This window comes from Chlorocebus sabaeus, chromosome 20 (assembly GCF_047675955.1).
Source record: "Chlorocebus sabaeus isolate Y175 chromosome 20, mChlSab1.0.hap1, whole genome shotgun sequence".
NCBI classification, from domain to species: domain Eukaryota; kingdom Metazoa; phylum Chordata; class Mammalia; order Primates; family Cercopithecidae; genus Chlorocebus; species Chlorocebus sabaeus.
In genome coordinates this window covers 19,389,025-19,408,435 of record NC_132923.1, presented here as the reverse complement: position 1 = coordinate 19,408,435, position 19,411 = coordinate 19,389,025, and the positions used below count along the sequence as shown (strand labels likewise).

The 19,411-nt window shown below is 46.1% G+C and overlaps 1 protein-coding gene across 1 annotated transcript in view; it reads right to left on the bottom strand.

Annotated features, from left to right (window-relative positions):
- Window positions 1-1,410, bottom strand: part of VTCN1 (V-set domain containing T cell activation inhibitor 1) — a 68,902-nt gene extending 67,492 nt beyond the window's left edge. Inside the window, exon 1 of the mRNA XM_073008113.1 lies at window positions 1,307-1,410. Within this exon, the coding sequence (XP_072864214.1) occupies window positions 1,307-1,338 (32 nt within the window). The 5' untranslated portion in view covers window positions 1,339-1,410. The remainder of the gene's footprint in view (window positions 1-1,306) is intronic.
- Between the last annotated feature and the right edge of the window lie 18,001 nt (window positions 1,411-19,411).

Below are 19,411 nucleotides of genomic sequence, written 5' to 3'. Positions count from 1 at the left end.
TGAGGTGATAACGAGCCCTCACAAGGCAGTGGTGGACACACTGCTCTAAGCCACCTAGTGCAGGGCACAGAAAGAGGCGCTCACAAAATGCTGGCTCCTCTGACATAGGTGCTTCTTAGGGACATCCTCTCAGGGCAGAAGGGTCTAGAGGGAAGCCCCCGCCACCCACTGCTTCTCCCGGAGCACAGTGCTCTAGCCAGGCACGGGGGAGGGGGAGAAGTGCTGCCGCAGCCACCCCCGCCAGCCCTGAAGAGCTCCCCACCCCTGCTACCCAGCAAGTGATTTCAAATAAATGTGAGCCTAGTCGGCAGGAGCTGATATTTTGTTTCAAGGAAAAGAATTTTCTAGGCTGCCACTGGGAAGTAACATTACTCTCTTAGTCTCTTCACAAACTTTTCACAGTTGACCTGAGGATTCCTTTCCTCTCTCCTTCCCTCTCTTCCTTTCTTCCTTTTGTGGGAAAAAGAAACAGAAATTGGAGGACTGGTCCTTCAAACAACCTCTAGAACCAACAAATATCAGTCTCCCTAAACACTGTCCTGAGTTGTGACTGACATTGGATCAATCATTTCAAGAAAACCCTGCACTTTCCATCTCTTTCTCTCCAGGACGGTAAATGCTATTCTGAGGGAAAAAGAGGCAACTAGAATGTAGCTCAGGGGAGAAGCAAAATGTAGGGGAGAGGGCTTGCTTCCTTCTTCCTCTCTGGAGAGTTCAGCAGCAGCAGCAGCAGCAAGTTCTCCTCTCCAAGGAGCTCCTAGGAAAACTAGGGACCCCACCTTTGAGCTGGGGGGGCCTGGGGAAGGGTGTTGGTGAGAATTGTTCAGGAGTAGCAAGAAATCACACCCACAGAGAAATGAAAGTACATTCTCCTCCTTCCCCCGGGCGCTGCATCAATGGTCCTCCTGCACCCCCTCCACCATCGCAGTCATGGATTCCCTGCCATCCCGCAATGCAGCCCACACCAGCCTGCTCGGTGTCCCCAGAACGGTGCTCACAGCCTTGACATCTCAGGGGAATGCCCAGCCTGGCACACACTCCCCTCAGTCCAAGCTGCCCAGCAAGGGCCAGCCCTCCATGGCAGGCCACCAACCAAAAACCTCCCTAACCCCGAGCAGGTGCCCTGAGCAGCTGAGGTGGGATGTTAAGTCAAGTCCAGTTAGGCTCTTGTCTGGCCAGGCTCCCACTGGACCAGATAAAATTATAGGTGGGGTCCTATGGGACAGCCCAGCAGTGCTCAGCACCCCCAAAAGACCTCACTGCTGTTCCCTTCACCCATAAGGATAGACAGAAGAGTATATACTACCTCCAGAAGAGGATCTGCCCCAGGGAAGCCATGGCTGGGGAAGGTTCCCAGCGTATCTGGGTACTGGCTGAGTAGAGCTGCTGCTGCCCTCCTTGGTGACTCACAACCAGCTCCCGTGTGCTGGCCTTAAATAGTGTGTTCAGGCCGGGAGTGGTGCGTGCACCTGTAGACAGCTCAGGTATGAGGAAACTGGCTGTGCAGAATTCCCTGCAGGCACAGTGGCTGCCTGCTCCAGCCAGCCAGCCAAGCCAGGGGCTCAGAGCTGCCTTTCCAAGCCTTGACTTTGGGAGAGGGTGACGGGGAAAAGCTTCCCAGGTCCTTGCTTCAGGGCTTGTATTCAGCAGGACTTTCCTCCTGACTGTGGAAGGGAGCTGTAGGGAGGGAGATTTAATCTCAAAATAAGAAAGGACTGGAATAACTCAAAGTGTCAGGCTATGCTAGGAGCCTGGGGGCCAGGAGTCCCCATCTCTGCTGGTAGATGATGCTCAGAGGCTGGGTCACCACTGGTCAGGTCTCTCATGGAGGAGATTCATGCTGGGGGACCTCAGGAAGGCCATGAGCTGAAGTGACAAGACCACTGAGTTTGTCACTCAAGACTGAACTTGCCTAGGTCTCCTGAGATGCCCAGCTGGGTGTGCAATTCTCTTCCAGTTTCATTTCAGTGGGAGCGGGAGAGGGCCAGTACTTCCCACCTTGCAATTTTTTTGACACTTCAAAAAGACACTGAATGTGCTCTGCTTCAACTGGCCCTCTCTGGAGATCCCAAGATCCAGAAGCAATTGCTGTCAAAGGTGAGTGGGTTAGCAAAAATCTGACATTTCATCCAGCAGATTGCCAACTAGGCAAGATTCTCGTTAAAGCCTAAGCCTTGCTTTCTGTCTCTCTCTCTCTCCCTCTTTCTCTCTTCTTATTGTTTCCTCCAGCCCCCAGGAGAACCTCGGACGGGAAAGTTTCATGACTGGTTGCCCAGTTTACTGCTGCTGCTGACTGACTATGTTTGCAGTGAAGGTGCTCCAGGCCTTCAGCGGCATCCTCCTAATGTTGGCTGGTGTATGGGCAGGTGGAGCAACCATTGAGTAAAGATGGTGCAGGAAGGGAGAACTGAGCAGTGAAAAGAAAGCAACAGGAGAGGGCAAGGTCACAGTGGAAAGACCTTCAGAGTCACACAGCTAGGTTCAATTCCTGGATTCCTAATTCATCATGTGGCTTTGAGAACATCACTTTACTTCAAGGCGTGTCTCACTGGGCTGGAGTGAGGAATAAATGAGAGGGGGTCTATGTGCCTTCCCTTCCCCAGAGTAAGTAAAGGGCGATGCCCTGGAATCTATGCAGCGCCGGTGCTGAGTGGGTCCTTCCCGGGTCTGGGGAAGCTGAGGGCAGTGGGAGCAGTGGTTTCTGTAATTCCAACCAAAGGCACAGGGATTCTGCCCTGCCCCTCAATGAGCCTTAAGAACAGCAGCCTCAGCTGGGCACTGCGGCTCAAGCTTATAATCCCAATATTTTGGGGGGCCAAGGTAGGAGGAATTTTTTTTTTTTTTAAGACTGAGTCTCGCTCTGTCATCTAGGCTAGAGTGCAATGGCGCAATCTTGGCTCACTGTGACCTCTGCCTCCTGGGTTCAAGTGATTCTCCTGCCTCAGCATCCCAAGTAGATGGGATTACAGATGCACCACCACACCCAGCTAATTTTTGTATTTTTAGTAGAGACGGAGTTTCTCCATATTGGCCAAGCTGGTCTCGAACTCCCGACCTCAAGTGATCCACCCACCTCGACCTCCCAAAGTAATGGGATTACAGGCATGAGCCACTGCACCTGGCCGGTAGGAGGAATTCTTGAGCCTAGCAGTTCAAAACTAGCCTGAGCAGTATAGTGAGACTTTGTCTCTACAAAATTAAAAAAAAAATCGAATCCTTCTGGTAGGAGGCAAACAAACAAAAAATTAGCTGGGCATGTAGTCCCAGCTGCTCAGGAGGCTGGGGTAGGAGGATCACTTGAGTGGGAGGTTGAAGCTACAGAGAGCCATGATCACACCACTGCACTCCACGCTGGGCAACACAGCAAGACACTATCTCAAAAAATAAAATAAAATAAGAAAGCAGCCCCACCTCAAACGTCCTGGGGCAGAGTCATGGAGTTTCTCTCTTTTAGCCATGCATCATCACTAAAGGAACAGCTAAGGATGACCCCGGAGGGAAAATCAAGACAACCCAACAGAGACACCTCCAAGTAAGAGGGAAAATGCCACTGAAGCGGCCCACCTGTTAGAGGGCAGGCATTACCTGGCAGGGATGTGGAGCTGGAAAGCATTCTGCTGCCTCTGGAGAAGCAAGTGGACAGTACTCTGGTTCTGACTCCAAAACCTTAAGAGTATCACACACAAAATAATAGGGAAATCATTGCAAAGCAACAGCCCAAACGTGTGTGTGTGCGTGTGTGCACGTGCGTGCATGTGTAAAGAGAGAGTCTTGGAAACATTGAACTCTCCAGCATTTGAAAGCTTCTCTTGGCTCCCCTGACACTGTTTTCTGAGACTCTCACTAATGCCCCTCACTGCCTTGTGCCCGGGCCCTTTTCCTTCACCTCTCCCGTAAGTGATAGGGGTCCCTGTGGTCCTGTCCTCTTGCCTTTTCCTCTCACAGTATGCATGTGCCCTGGGCGACCTCATCCACTGCTCTGCTTCAACTGCTCCTCTCTCTGGAGATCACAATATCTGCATCCTCAGCTCCCTTCCCTTGACCAAACCCCAACCCCACACACCCAGCTGCTTAGTGGACATCTGTACTCGGCTGTCTAGAAGGCACCATCTCCCATCTCTAACCCAGCTGCTCCCCCTAGGTCACACTTTTTGGAACACAACAGCATCCCACACTAGGCTGCACAGTCAGAAACCTCAAAGTCACCCTTTATTCCGTCTGCCTATCTCCCTACATCCCTGATTCCTCCTCCTTGTATTAGTCCACTGAGGCTGCCATAAAAAGGTACCATAGACTGGTGGTTGAAACAATAGAAATGTATTTTCTCATAATTCTGGAGGCTGCACAGCTGAGATCAACATGTCAGTGGAGTTGGTTTCTCCTGAGGCCTCTATCCTTGGCTTGTAGATGGTGTCTTCTCCCTGTGTCTTCACGTGGCCTTCCCTCTGTGTGTGTCTGTCCTGATCTCTTCTTCTTTTTTTTTTTGAGACAGAGTTTCACTCTTGTCGCCCAGGCTGGAGTGCAATGGCGTGATCTCGGCTCACTGCAACCTCCACCTCCCAGGTTCAAGCAATTATCCTGCCTTAGCCTCCCAAGTAGCTGGGATTACAGGCACCTGCCACCACGCCCAGCTAATTTTTTGTATTTTTAGTAGAGATAGGGTTTCACCACATTGGCCAGGCTGGTCTCGAATTTCTGACCTCAGGTGATCCACCCGCCTCGGCCTCCCTAAGAGCTGGGATTATAGTGCCAGCCCTAATCTCCTCTTCTTATAAGAACACCAGTCAGGCCGGGCACGGTGGCTCAAGCCTGTAATCCCAGCACTTTGGGAGACCAAGACAGGCAGATCATGAGGTCAGGAGATCGAGACCATCCTGGCTAACACGGTGAAACCCCGTCTCTACTAAAACATACAAAAAACTAGCCGGGCGAGGTGGCGGACGCCTGTAGTCCCAGCTACTGGGGAGGCTGAGGCAGGAGAAGGCGTGAACCCGGGAGGCGGAGCTTGCAGTGAGCTGAGATCCAGCCACTGCACTCCAGCCCCGGCGACAGAGCGAGATTCTGTCTCAAAAAAAAAAAAAAAAAGAACACCAGTCACATTGGATTAGGGCCCACCCTAATGACCTCATTTTAACTTAATTACTTCTTTGGAGGCCTTATCACCAAATACAGGGCATTAGGACTTTATGAATTTTGGGGAGAGACATAATTCAGCCCGTAAAACTCCTCTATGCCTCCTAAGTCCATCCCTTATCTCTATCCCCAATACTATTGCCCAAATTTCCTCCCTCATCATTTCCAATTTGAATTACGTTATTAAATAGTGTCCTTCTCCTAGTCTGCCTCTCCCTGTGCCGATCCACCCACTTCCACTAGAGTGATCTTTCTCAAATGCAAATCTGATGAGGCACTTGCCTGCTTGAAATGACCAATGCCTGTCCAGAACCTGTGGTCTGGCCTCTGCCTACCTGTCCAGATTTTTCCCTCACATCCCCTCTTCTCTTTCTGTGGACCAGCTCTACTGCACTGCTTCAGGTTGCTCTAAAATGCCAGCATGTTCTCCCAAGCCATCCTGCCTTTACATACGTTGCTCTTTCTATTTGGAATCCATCCCTGCCTTTTTCTTGTTTTATATAAAGTTTATGGGAAACATTCCAAACAACTACCATCTGGCAGGTGCCATGCTCCGGGCTCCCATGTGAACCTGGTGCCACTTACTATGTTCCTAAATTGGGACCATTGAATTGTCTGTCTCCTTCACTAGACACACCTTAGAAATAGAAAGGTGTCTTATTCATTTTTGTATTTCACACCAGCATAAGGCATGCATGCACAGAGTAAGCAATCATTAAATGTTTGTTGGATAAATGCACATTTTTCTTTCACAGCACACAGTAATGGTACTATTTTCCATTTATGCATCTATCTCATTGCTAGTCTGTGAGCTCCTGGAGGGTAAAAACTAGGCCTCGTTCATCTTTTTTTGTTATCAGGTCCTAGCACCGTGCCAGGCATAAAAAGCACTCAGTAACATTTGATGGATGAGTGAGCAGGGATCAACCTGGGGTGTAATCAATCAAACATTTTCTGGAGGAGATGTCTTGTGAGCTGGATTGACACTATTAGAGGCAGCAGAGAACAAGTCGCATTTGAGATAGAGGAACAACTGATGATTAAGACAAAGGTAAGGCAGATGTAGGAGATAAGCACAAAATCTATTCTCTCGTTGTTGATCTTGGGGAAAGAGACAGAGACTGCTTAATGTATCTGGAATCAAAATGTCTTATGAATTTTTTTAAAAAATTATTTAAATCATCCAGTCACCTGGAGTTCTATTTTCTCATTGTGTATCTGCACATTTTCCTGTGTATAAGGCTTGCATTTCCTTGGAATCACAGCACATTCTGGCTCTGATAGGAAGAGCACCTGCCTGTGAGTAAGTGTGGGTCTAGCCAGTTGTTCCAAGTGTTGGCACAGAAGTGGGCTCTGTGCTGTGCTTGTGACTGGACTAGGCATGTTGCAAGCCACTCCCCTGGTGGTCTCTGGCATCCAGACAAGGGGAATGCAGTGGCACCTAGGCAGGGGTGTCCATGATCCCAAAGCCCCAGAGGGGGTGTTACAGCATGCTAATTAGTTCTTATAGTCCCAGTTTCTACTGCCTAGTGGACAGTGGCATGTTAACAGCTCTGTGAGTTCCTCGCCCCACTCTGGCCAGCGGCTCTGGGGCTAACTTGGCACCACCACTGCTTTCCATCGCATGGGGCAGCCGCCCTTCACCGGTGGAGGGCAGGGGGCCACAGTGTTACAGCCTTCTGTGTCCCCTCATTTGATGGGTCCTAAGTTCTTGTCCCATGTCCAAGAAGAATGAGGTCATGCTGACAATTGAAGGGTTGGGCCTGAACAAGGCCTGGGCAGGGTCATTGCTGACAGGAGCTCTCCGACTGGCAGAGTGATCAAGAAAAATCCTGTGTCATTGTGACCTCTGGAGTAATGGCTGGCAATTGTTTGTCTACACCTTAGCAGAATTCAGGCTCCCTTATCCTCCTAGCCTGGTGGTCTGTCATTGGTTTTACAAAGGCAGTTAAGTTTGGGGGAAGAGCTATTCTCACTTAAACTATAAACTAAATGTCTCCCAAAATTAGCTTGGCCCAAGCCCAGTAATAAGTGTAGCTTGAAGGCTAAGGGTCAGAAGTGAGTTGGCTAGATCAGATCTCCCCAACTGCCATAATTTTCTCACTTATAATTTTTGTAAAGGCAGTTTCAATTCTGAAAAACACCTTGTCAATAGCAGGAATTTGGAATCCTGCTAAAGGAGAAGAGATCTTATAATATTCTGCAGAGCTGGGAAGAGCAGACCTTGTAGTCTTAATATAGCAAACTTCAAAAAGGTTAATTGAAGGAGATGCTGACATCTGGTAAAATATTAAGGAGCTATCACTTTATCTGAGACCTTGACTTTCTTCTGCTAGTTACTAGCACCTCCATATAAGGGAAGGGCTGATTGCTTCATCACTGGCCAGGCTGAGGACCAGTATCTGAGGCAGATGCTATGCTTCTTCTCCATTCCTCCTTCCTCATCCTTCAGCCAGAAGCCCTCAGGCATCAATTCCTAGCAGCCCTGCCTATTGGTTTACCAGTTCACAAATTGGTGTGACCCCTACTCTTATCACTAAGTCATAATGTCCTGGGGCCTGAGTGGAATCTCTGGTCAGCAGACCCCAATTGATTTATTTATTTGACACAGGGTCTGACTCTGTCGCCCAAGCTGCAGTGCAGTGGCGTGATCTCAGCTCACTGCAACCTCCACCTTCTGGGATCAGGTGATCCTCCCATCTCAGTCTCCTTAGCAGCTGGGACTACAGGTGTGCACGACCAAACCCAGCTAATTTTCATATTTTTAGTAGAGATAGGTTTTCAACATGTTTCACAGGTTTTGGCCAGGTTGGTCTCGAACTCCCAGCCTCAAGTAATCTGCCCGCCTTGGCTTCCCAAAGTGCTTGGATTATAGGCATGAGCCTGTGAGGAAAGATCCGTTCCATGCCTCTCTCCTTGGCTTGTAGATGGCCATCTTCTCTTTATGTCTCTTCATATCATCTTTCCTCTATGCATCTGCCTCTGTGTCCAAACTTTTTCTTTTTATAAGGACACTATTCATACTGGATTTAGACCCACCCTAATGACCTCATTGTAACTTGAATACCTCTAAAGATCCTAACTCCAGGCCGGGCGCGGTGGCTCATGCCTGTAATTCCAGCACTTTGGAAGGCCAAGGTGGGCGGATCATGAGGTCAGGAGTTCAAGACCAGGGTGGCCAACATGGTGAAACCCCATCTCTACTAAAAATACAAAAATTAGCCATTTGTAGTGGTGCATACCTGTAATCCTAGCTACTGGGGAGGCTGAGGCAGGAGAATCACTTGAACCCAGGAGGCAGAGGTTGTAGTGAGCCAACATCATGCCATTGCACTCCAGCCTGGGTGACAGAGCAAGACTTTTTCTCAAAAAAAAAAAAAAAAAAAAAAAAAAAAAAAAAAAAAAAAAAAATTCTAACTCCAAATGAAGTCTCATTCTGAGGTACTAAAGGGGGATGGTTAGGACTCTAGTATATCTTTTTGGGAGGTGCAATGGACTGAATATGTCCTTCCAAAATGCATATGTTGAAATCCTAACCCCTGATGTGATGGCATTGGGAGATGGGACCTCTGGGAGGTGATTAGATCATGATGGAGGAGCCCTCATGAATAAGATTGAGTGCCTTTATGAAAGGGACCCCTGGCCGGACACAGCGGCTCACACCTGTAATCCCAGCACTTTGAGAGGCTTAGGTGGGCGGATTACCAGAGGTCAGGAGTTTGAGACCACCCTGGCCAACATGGGGAAACCCGGTCTCTAGTAAAAAAAATACAAAAATTAGCCGGGTGTGGTGGTGGGTGCCTATCATCCCAGCTACACGGGAGGCTGAGGCAGGAGAATCATTTGAACCTAGGGGGCGGAGGTTGCAGTGAGCTGAGATTGTGCCATTGCACTCCAGCCTGGGCAGCAGAACAAAACTCTATAGCAATAAAAACAACAACAACAAAAACAAAACCTGGGAGACCCCCGAGAGCTCTCTCACCTTCTCTCTTCCATGTGAGGACAAACAAAAGCTCAGCAGTCTGCATCCTGGAAGAGAGCCCTCACCACAACCTGACCATGTTGGCACCCTGATCTTGAACTTTCAGCCTCAGAATTGCAAGAAATACATGTTTGTTGTTTAAACTGCCCAGTCCACGGTATTCTGTTAGAGCAGCCCAAATGGATTAAGATAGTGGGACACAATTCGATCCTAATGTTCCCTGGAGGAGGCCCACTTTCCTCCCTTTCTCCACTCTGCTGCCCCTGACTACACACACGCTGTCTGCTCTGAGCAAGATGCAAGATCTTGGAGAGAAAGGTTGGGTGTGGGGTTAATTTGACTCTGAGACACATTATCACAGGCCAGGGATGATGTGCTGGCCTACCTGGTGAGATGGGCTCCCCAGCCTGCTTCTGACTCCAGGTGTGTGCTTTTTCAAAGCTGCACATCAACAGAAAGGACAATGATGGAGGATGAAATGTTCCCAAATATTTGCTGTCCCTTCTTAGGGGAAGATTGTACTTCGCTACCCTATTGACAGCAGGATTGGTCATGTAACTTGCTTTGGCCAATGAAATATGAATGGGAGGGACATGGGCTATTTCCGAGGGGAGGCTGTGAGACGCAGTGTGTGCTTGGTTGTGCTTTCTCTCCCTTTGGGCAAGATTGGTAATGTCCTAGATGGAAGTGGTCCACTGGTCTGGGGCCTGGAGGAAGGTTCATATGGAACCGAGCTTATACCAAACTGTGATGGGCATGTAGGATGAGCCAGAAATAAACCATACTGTTAAAAGCCACTGAGACTTAAAAGTTGCTTGTTATTGGTCATAACTTTGCCAATCCCAAATGAAAAAACAACCTTCCCAAATAGAGGAGAACTGGGCTTTAGCTAAGAATATATTGGTGGAGTGAGCACAAAGGTGAATTCTAAATGGATCAAACTTTATATGTGATAAATGAAACCATAAAAGTACTAGAAGAAAATAAGAATTACCTTTATAAGCTGAGAGTGGGGAAGGGCTTTCTAACTATTATTCAAAACTCAGAACCCTTGAAGGAAAAGATTGCATTACAAACTGCCTTACTTAAAAATTTCATACTTGATAGAAAAATAAACTAACACCACTATCACCAAGAAAAGAAATAAAAACCAAGCAAACAAATCTCATAAGTGTGGTAGATTGTTTGCAAAAATAGCCACAAAATTCCTTCCTTTTATTCACACTCTTAGGTATTCCCTTCCCATCCTAACTCTAGCTTTACCATGTTACTTGCTTTAGCCACAGGGACAATAACAAATGTGATGCGAGCAGGGTCTTAAAGCACGTGGGCGTTGGTGCTTGCTCTCTTGCTGTTTCCTGGAACCTGTGACCAACATACGAATAAAGAAGAACTGTCTCAACAGAACCCAAACCATAGAATCTTGAGCAAACAAGTGACTGTTGCTTCGAGCCAAACAATTTTGGGATGGTTTATACACAGAAAAAAGTAACTAATGTAAGGAGCAAAATCAAAATGAAAAACTTATTTGCAACTCATACCACAAACAAAGGGCTTATGTTTCTAATACACATTTTTCGCTATGCAAATTTCCTTCTTACAAAATTTAAAAGCCCAACAACTCAGTAGAAAAATGGGCAAAGTCGTGGGGTTGGGGGAGCGGGGAGGGATAGCATTAGGAGATACACTTAATGTAAATGACGAGTTAATGGGTGCAGCACGCCAACATGGCACATGTATACATATGTAACAAACCTGCAAGTTGTGCACATGCACCCTAGAACTTAAAGTATAATAAATAAATAAATAAATAAATAAATAAATAAATAAATAACACTTAAATGTAAAACCTTAAAAAAAAAAAAGAAAGAAAAATGGGCAAAGATTATGAACATACAGTTCACGGTGAAGAAAATACAAATAGTTGTTTAAATATATGGACACACGCTCAATCTCATTTTGAAGAAAATACAAATAGTTGTTTAAATATATGGACACATGCTCAATCTCATTCATAATAAGACAAATTCAGATTAAAACTCCCTCAGGATAGAATTTTTACCTGTCAGATTGGCAAAAATACAAGGGTTTGGTAACATGCTGAGCTGGTAAAGACATGAAGAAACAGGCACTCTCATACATGGTGGGTGGGAGTAAAACCTGATAGAGGACAATTTGGCAACAGCTATGCAAATTACAAATGCACAAATTGTTTCATCTAGTAACTGTATTTCTAGGAACTTATCCTACAGTGTACTCATATACAAAGTGACATATGCACAAGGTTATGCAATGCAGTATTGTTTATAATAGCAAAAGATTGGCAATAACCTAAATTCATCCCCATTTGTAGACTTACTCATGCAATGCTTCCAGTGGATGGCCTCCTTTTCTTTTCTTTTCTTTTTTATTTTTTTGAGAGGGAGTCTTGCTGTGTCACCCAGGCTGGAGTGCAGTGGCACAATCAATTTTTGCAACTTCCGTCCCCCAGGTTCAAGTGATTCTCCTGCCTCAGCCTCCCAAGTAGCTGGGATTACAGGTGCCCACCACCATGCCTGGCTAATTTTTGTATTTTTAGTAGAGATGGGTTTTCACCATGTTGGCCAGGCTGGTCTTGAACTCCTGACCTCAGGTGATCCGCCCTCCTCGGCCTCCCAAAGTGCTGGGATTATAGGCGTGAGCCACTGCGTCTAGTGTGGCCTTCTTTTCTTCTCTCTCCCTTCTCAAATGTTGCCCATCCTTGCAAGCCCATATCAAACTCAACTTTTCATTTGCAGACTTTCATGACCACACCCTTAGCAGTGACTTCTTCCTTCTTCATTATCCTTTTGTGTGTATATGCTTATTTCCTTAAATAATATTTACCTCCTTACGGTGAGAAACTTTATTCATCTTTGTAAATGAAATAAGGCATATAGAAGGCCTAACTCAGAGTTTGGTACAGAGAAAAAAAAACACTCAACACATGGTGGTTCTGTGGGTCTCCCTCACTGCCCCTAACATAATGCCTTGTCCCTGGTAGCTGCTCCACAAGTGATTGCTTATTAAAAGCATAGCTGTCTTCAGTGACCATGGGACACACAACAGAGAGGGAAAACTTAGCTTGGGGAGGCGGACATCCGGGTAAGAAACTGACAATTATGAATTCAGAAATGCTGGCCCAATATAATCACTTCCAGAACTTGTGGCCCTATCAGAAAATCATGTTACCCCACTCTACTGTGGCCTCCCATAATGAGAGCTGTATCCATCTCCCAACGGGCGGTCTTAGACTCAGATGACTGAGGCCACATTCGCCCAATCCAAATAACCGATGATGGGTGTGGCCCAATGACTGTGGAAAGACCCCAATGAATTCAGATTCATAGACTTATTGAAGAAGATTTACTGTGTGTCAGAGATGCTCATATATGCTGTCTAATTTGATCTTTCCAACAAGCCACAAAATCAGAATGCTTATCCCTGTCTCATAGATGACAGACCTTGGCATCAATCATGCCAGGATCCATCAATCATCTATGTAGCATGTATCAAGCACCTCAGGAGGTACAACTATAAGATTCAATTGCTGTTCTTGGGAAACTTCAATTTAGTAGGAAAGTGACTTATACATGTAAAAAGAAAATGACTATCATGAAATCAGCTACATGGCAGAACAAAAATCTCTCAGGTTGGAAGGAAAGGAGGGAGAGAGAGAAAAAAAATAAAGGGAGATATAAAGGGAGGAAAGGGGTTGGAATGGTCATTAGGAATGCCACCCCAAATATTTATGAGGGGCACAAAAGTGGGATGAAGCCCCAAACCCTCTTTTTATTGCTTCCATAGTCCTTGGATTGGTGGCATCATAAGAATCTTTGGTACATGTGGGCACTTTCTCTGACTTCCTTTCTTCTCCTTTCCTCTCTTTCACTGGTCATCATGGCCAGCTTTTACTTCAATTTGTCTTTCATCATCATACCTCTTTCCCCATATCCCCCCATACCCCATAACTCCCTTCTTACCAGAATCAAAACAAAACCAAAGCAGGCTATCAAGCCTCTCAGCCTCATGGGATATTCTTGGCTCATGGCTTTCCTGAGGTGGAGCCATCAGTGTCACTGGATCTGAAAGGGAAGAGGGTTTGACAGCAGTCAGTCCTGTTGAGTCTGCTTCCAACCACTCCACCCAAGGGGCACTTGAGCAGCAATGGGCGGAGGGGATATGGGAGAAGAACCAGCATCTTGCTATCCTAGGCAGCACCAAAGCTTCCCTCACTTGCTTAAAGCCTACTGGAGGAGTGAAGATAAAGGATTAGCACTGGGCAACAGAAGCTATGAACTCTCTCCTGAAGTACCTTGCAGGCTCCTCGATACTCTTATCACCAAGTCCGTTATTCACACAGTGGCAGCCACAGTGATCAAATTCATAAAGCAGATCACATCATGTACTTCCTAACAACCCTCCAGTGGTTTCCCACTCGAGCTAAACTGTCCTGGCCTAGAAGATCTGCATTCATCGGGTCCCTGTTACCATGTCATCACTGCATCCTCTCATCTTGTCATCTGTAAAATGGGAATGAGCATGGCTGCTTTTAGAATGAAACAAGATGACATATGTCACACACAGACACACACATACCATCACCACCACCAGGCCATCACGGTAGAATCTGAATAGTAAGAAATGACTAAGTTGAGCAGGTTTGTAGCCATGTGAAGAATGATAGAATCACGTACCTAGTAGATGTGAAAGGGTCAAGTTAATGGCATGGTTAATCCATCTATGAACAAGACAATGGACAAAAGTCTGGCACAGAGAAGTGAATGACAGAGAGAATGGAAACTTGAGGCACTAACAAGTGACATGTTGAACTGTAGTCTCCAAACTGTGATCCATAAGGAGTGGCTGGTCTAAGATTTTTAGAAACGCAAAAACATGTTTACTAATTGTCTAACCCTTGAGCTGGTGGGCCACTAGTATCTAATAAGCTTCATCACACAAGCACAACAGCTGTGTAACTGCTTGCTATGGTTTGGGTATTTGTCCCCACCCAAATCTCATGTTGAATTACAATCCCTAGTGCTGGAGGCGGGATCTGGTGGAGGCGTTTGGATCATGGGGGAGGATCCCTCATGGCTTGGTGCTGTCCTTGTGATAGAGAGTTCCAGGGAGATCTGGTCACTTAAAAGTCTGTGGCACCTCCCCTCGTTCTCTCTTGCTTACTCCTGCTTTTCCATGTAATGTGTCTGCCCCCTCTTTGTCGTTTACCGTGAGTAAAAGCTCCCTGAGGCCTCCCTAGAAGGCAAGCAGATGTCAGAGCCATGCTTCCTGTACAGTCTGCAGAACCATAAGCCAATTAAACCTCTTTTCTTATTAATTACCCAGTCTCAGGTATTTCTTTCTAGCAATGCAAGAATGGCCTAACACACTGTTCTGCCTGGTCTAACACTAGCTGGCTTTTATACATTAATGATGATATTTGAGCCTGAGTGTAATTCTATAACGTTTCATCCTACCCAAGTTTCATCTTGAAACTGGGCATTGTGGGGGATCCTGACAAATAGAATACTTGGTATCATCTAAGCATCTGTGTGTACTTGGTCCTTGCCAGAACTTGTAGGGCAAGCATGGACCATTTGAATTCCCATAATTATGAATAAAGGATTCATGTGGTCCACACCCAGGTATCTGTGGTCATGTGGCTTGCTGCTAAGAAAACTGGGTGTGCCTCTTCACTAATTAAAAGCCATCACATTTGGAATAAATAATAAACATTTGCCTGCTTCTGTATTTCTTGAGGTCTGATAACACACTTTGAATAATTTTGTATGTGGGCTCGTTGTATCTTTCAGGTCTAATTTCTAACAGTGTCATTTCCCATCTGAGTTCTGATTCCAGGAAGGTCAAATCCTGTAGTAACTGCTATTGGCACCCGGTGTTCACTTTGGTCCCTGGTCTGATTACAAGATATTCCACACATTCCAAGCTGAAGTCTGAGATCACTATTCCATAGTCAAAGGAGTCTAGTTCCTTAAAAAAATGCTGGGTGCCTTTCTAGTATGGGGAGTGGGGGAAGAGACTGTTTTAGAAGCACATGAGGAAGATGTTACTCAGTTTGATTATGTTAGGCAAACAGAAATTAGTTAACTGGCAGGAAAACACAAAGCCAAGTTGGAACCTCAAGCTGAAACCATGGTTTCAAGTGACTATTTGTCACTCCCTGAAATTGCAGCCCTGGACTATTTCCTTCTTTTCATCAGAGCCAAGGCTGATGACCTGCCAGGGCCTTGTATATCATTCTCTCACTCCAACAATAAAGCCCATAGTTTATTTCTAGGTTTGCCATCCATGAGCTACAAGAAAACACACTCCAAGCTGACTCCATTGCTGTCAGGCCTCTTTGCAGTGTTTACAATTAGATGAGAGGGACCACTTGACCTGCAACTGGATTGGCTGGCCAGTGGTTCTTGTTGTTGTTAATTAAAGAAGGAGGAAAGCAGACGTCATACAAGGAGTCCTGATCAAAAACCTTAGAGGGCTGTTCAAGGAACGCAGGGACTGTGTGTTTACGGTTGGATTTTACCTCAAACACTGATCTGCTGCGTGACTTTGAGGAAGTCCCTTCACCTTTCTGTACCTCAGTTTCTTCATCTGTAAGATTACCCTAGTGATGAGCTTTATACCATGTGTTTGAGTCTAAACTTTTAAAACTAGGGACCCAGCTACCACCCCATTGGTTTCTCTTCAGAAAGGTGTGGTCTTTTCCAGGCAGATTACATTCCATTTCCCAAATACAATGGTCTGTTTCATAGTTTGGGTGATTGGACTTACTAGCTCATTACAGTTTTAAAAATAGAACAAGTCACATAGAACTACAAATTTACCCCCTGAGGCTGATTGTGTTGGCAAGCAAAGAGGCAGCACTTTCCTCTCTCAGGATTTGACCTGAACACACAGGTTGTATGCATTTGAGGGATTCATATGTGGTCAAGCCTCCAACCTTTAAGCATCAGAGCATAGGAGGAGAGAGGACTGTTGACCCCAAGGCTTGGGGTTTTCTACAACGGAGCCCTTGATCTACTACCTCTTTGCCTGCTGGCTGCCTTCCGTCCTCCTTTGTGCAACAAAATCTTAGCTCTCTTTCAAGGCTTCAAAAGCCTCCTCTATGTTGCCTTCCCTGGGCCTTCTTCCTCCTTCCCCTTGCTGAAAGCATTCTCCTTCCTCTTTCCCCTCTATGAGCACCTATTTGTGCTATACATGTAAATTATATCACACTGCTTTGTACCATGGATATTTGTGCTTATGTTTCATTCTCTTCCTTGAGGTCAGGGACATTGTCTGTGATGTTAGATCCCAGACAGGGCTTTGCCTATAATAGGAAAATGGATAAACAAGAAAATGGAGGACTTTGGACAGGAGGATTCACTGACCTGGTTCTACTTGTCTTTCTCTCGTGCATGTCATGAACCCTCACTGCATCTGCTCTGTTTTTAGATCTCACTGAGTCCATTTGTTCAACCAACTACTTATTGGGGCTCTTATGGGCACTATGATGTGCTACACAGCTCCTGGGAGTGCTGCTGACAGCAAGCCCTCAGCCCTTATCACACAATACAATTGTCTAGCTAAAAAGAGCCCCTCCTCCAACGTCATGCCCCCTTCCTAGGACAACCTGCATGAATAACTGGTCTATGTGGGTTTATAAAGGTTCAGGCCCCATACACCAATTTGGAACAACTTCAGAGTCTCCTATGAGATTGGCTGGGGCTGTCGTCAGACTGCATCACAGCTTAACTTCTTCCTCTGCCCCATCCTGTTTCCTTCTTTTCCTTTTATAGCTGTTGATCCTAAGAGCACTCTCTAACAGAAGTCATGCACATCAAACTATTGCAGAGTCTGCTTCCCAGAGAACCAACCTGCAACAAGTGGCTACCAAGTTCCAGGTACTATCCTAGCTTGTGGCTTAGTGAACAAGAACAGGTCTCTGCCCTCACAGAGCATACAATCTACTGGGAGAAGACAGACAATAAACAAACACACACATAATAAGTTAAAGGAGGTGATGATCAGAATAAGCAAATTGGAAAGTGACTTAGGAGCTGTATTAGTCCGTTCTGATGCTGCTAATAAAGATATATCTGAGAGTGGGTAATTTATAAAGGAAAGAGGCTAATTAACTCACAATTCAGCATGGCTTGGGAGGCCTCAGGAAACTTACAATCATGGCAGAATGGAATACAAACATGTCCTTCTTCACATGGTGGCAGCAAGGAGAAGTGCCGAGCAAAAGGGGGAAAAGCCCCTTATAAAACTGTCAGATCTCGGTCGGGCCCAGTGGCTCACGCCTATAATCCCAGCACTTCGGGAAGCTGAGGCGGGTGGATCACGTGAGGTCAGGAGTTCGAGAGCAGCCTGGCCAACATGGTGAAACCTCATCTCTATTAAAAATACAAAATATTAGCTGGGCATGGTGGCAGACGCCTGTAATCCCAGCTACTCAGGAGGCTGAGGTAGGAGAATCACTTGAACCTGGGAGGCAGAGGTTGCAGTGAGCCAAGATCATGCCATTGCACTCCAGCCTGGGTAACAAGAGTGAAATTCCATCTCAAACAAAACAAAACAAAACATCAGATCTCATAAGAATTCACTCACTATCATGAGAATAGCATGAGGGTAACCACCCCCATCATTCAATTACCTCCCACCAGGTCCCTCCCACGACACACAGGCAGTATGGGAATTATGGGAACTGCAATTCAAGATGACATTTGGATGTGGACACAGTCAAACTACACCAGGAGCCAAGCAAGAATGTTATTTTTAATGAAGATGCTAAGGAGGCTTCACTGATAAGTAACAACGCAAATAAAATGAGGGAGAAAGACATGAAGATATCTCGGCAAAGAGTATCCTAGCCAGGCGCGGTGGCTCAAGCCTGTAATCCCAGCACTTTGGGAGGCCGAGGTTGGTGGATCACGAGGTCAGGAGATGGAGACCATCCTGGCTAACATAGTGAAACCCCGTCTTTACTAAAAATACAAAAAATTAGCTGGGCGTGGCGGCGGGCACCTGGAGTCCCAGCTACTCGGGAGGCTGAGGCAGGAGAATGGCGTGAACCTGGGAGGCGGAGCTTGCAGTGAGTCAAGATTAGGCCACTGCACTCCAGCCTGGGTGACAGAGCGAGACTCGGCTTCAAAAAAAAAAAAAAAAAAAAGAGTGTTCTAGACAGTTGAAATAGCAACTTCAAAGACTGTGCCAAAGGAACAGCAAGGAGAATGGTAGCGGATGAGGACTCAGAGGGTTAGATCATGTAGGGCCTTGTGGGCCTTGTGTCAATGTTCTTTTTTCTGTATTGGGATGTGGGTTCATAGGTATTTATTGGATTATTTAAAACAATAAATAAATAAAATTTAGAAAGAGGGCCAAGCACTGACAAAAACAAGTGTGTCATCAACCACAGATTATGATTCTATGTGCCTGAAATTTAAAAGAGAGAAATGTCTATTCAAAATCCAAGAGGAGATGCTGAATACGTGAGCCTTGCATTCAGGGCCTGGATGTACACTTGAGAGTTACCAGCACTTAGACAGGACACTAAGATGGAGAGGGTGATAGAAACGAGCTGTCTGGGGGCAGAAGCTGGGAGATCCCAACATGAAGAGATTGCAGAGCTGAGTAGGAAGCAGCAAATTCAACCGAGAAGAAGGGGCCAATGAGGAAAAGGGAAAAAGAGGCGACTCACTCGTCAAATGGTGCTTGAAAGGTCAAGTCAGAAGAGGTCTAAGAACTGGATTTGGTAAAATGGAGGTCACTGGTGATCTCAAAAGAGGAGTTTCAGTAGAGGAGTAAAGACAAAAGTCCAATCAAGTGAGAGCAAGAGAGACTAAGAGGACAGGAGGAGAAGACAATGAGTATACAAACAATGATCTCGTGGATTTTGCCATAAAAGGGTGCAGATAAATGGGATGGTAGCTGGAAGCGATGTGGAGTTAAAGGAGGGACAGTTGAAGATAGGAGATATTCATTCTTCAGTGACGATGTATTGAGCACCTACTTATTTTCAAGTGTAAAATTACGTACTGAAAACTGTGTAAACTCCTTTAGCAGGTGTTGTGGGTGCCTGCAACCCACCTCAAGGAAGCCCTGTGGACAGGTCTGTGCAAGTTTCTAGCATCTTACCTCAGACACACACCAGAGGACCTCTTTGCTTTTCTACCTCAGGAATTCCTCCAGAACTTCTCTGTATACTGATGGGAATTATCCCACTGAGAGGCAAAACTGATCATGCAGGAGAAAGAAGAGTCAATCAGTAGGAAG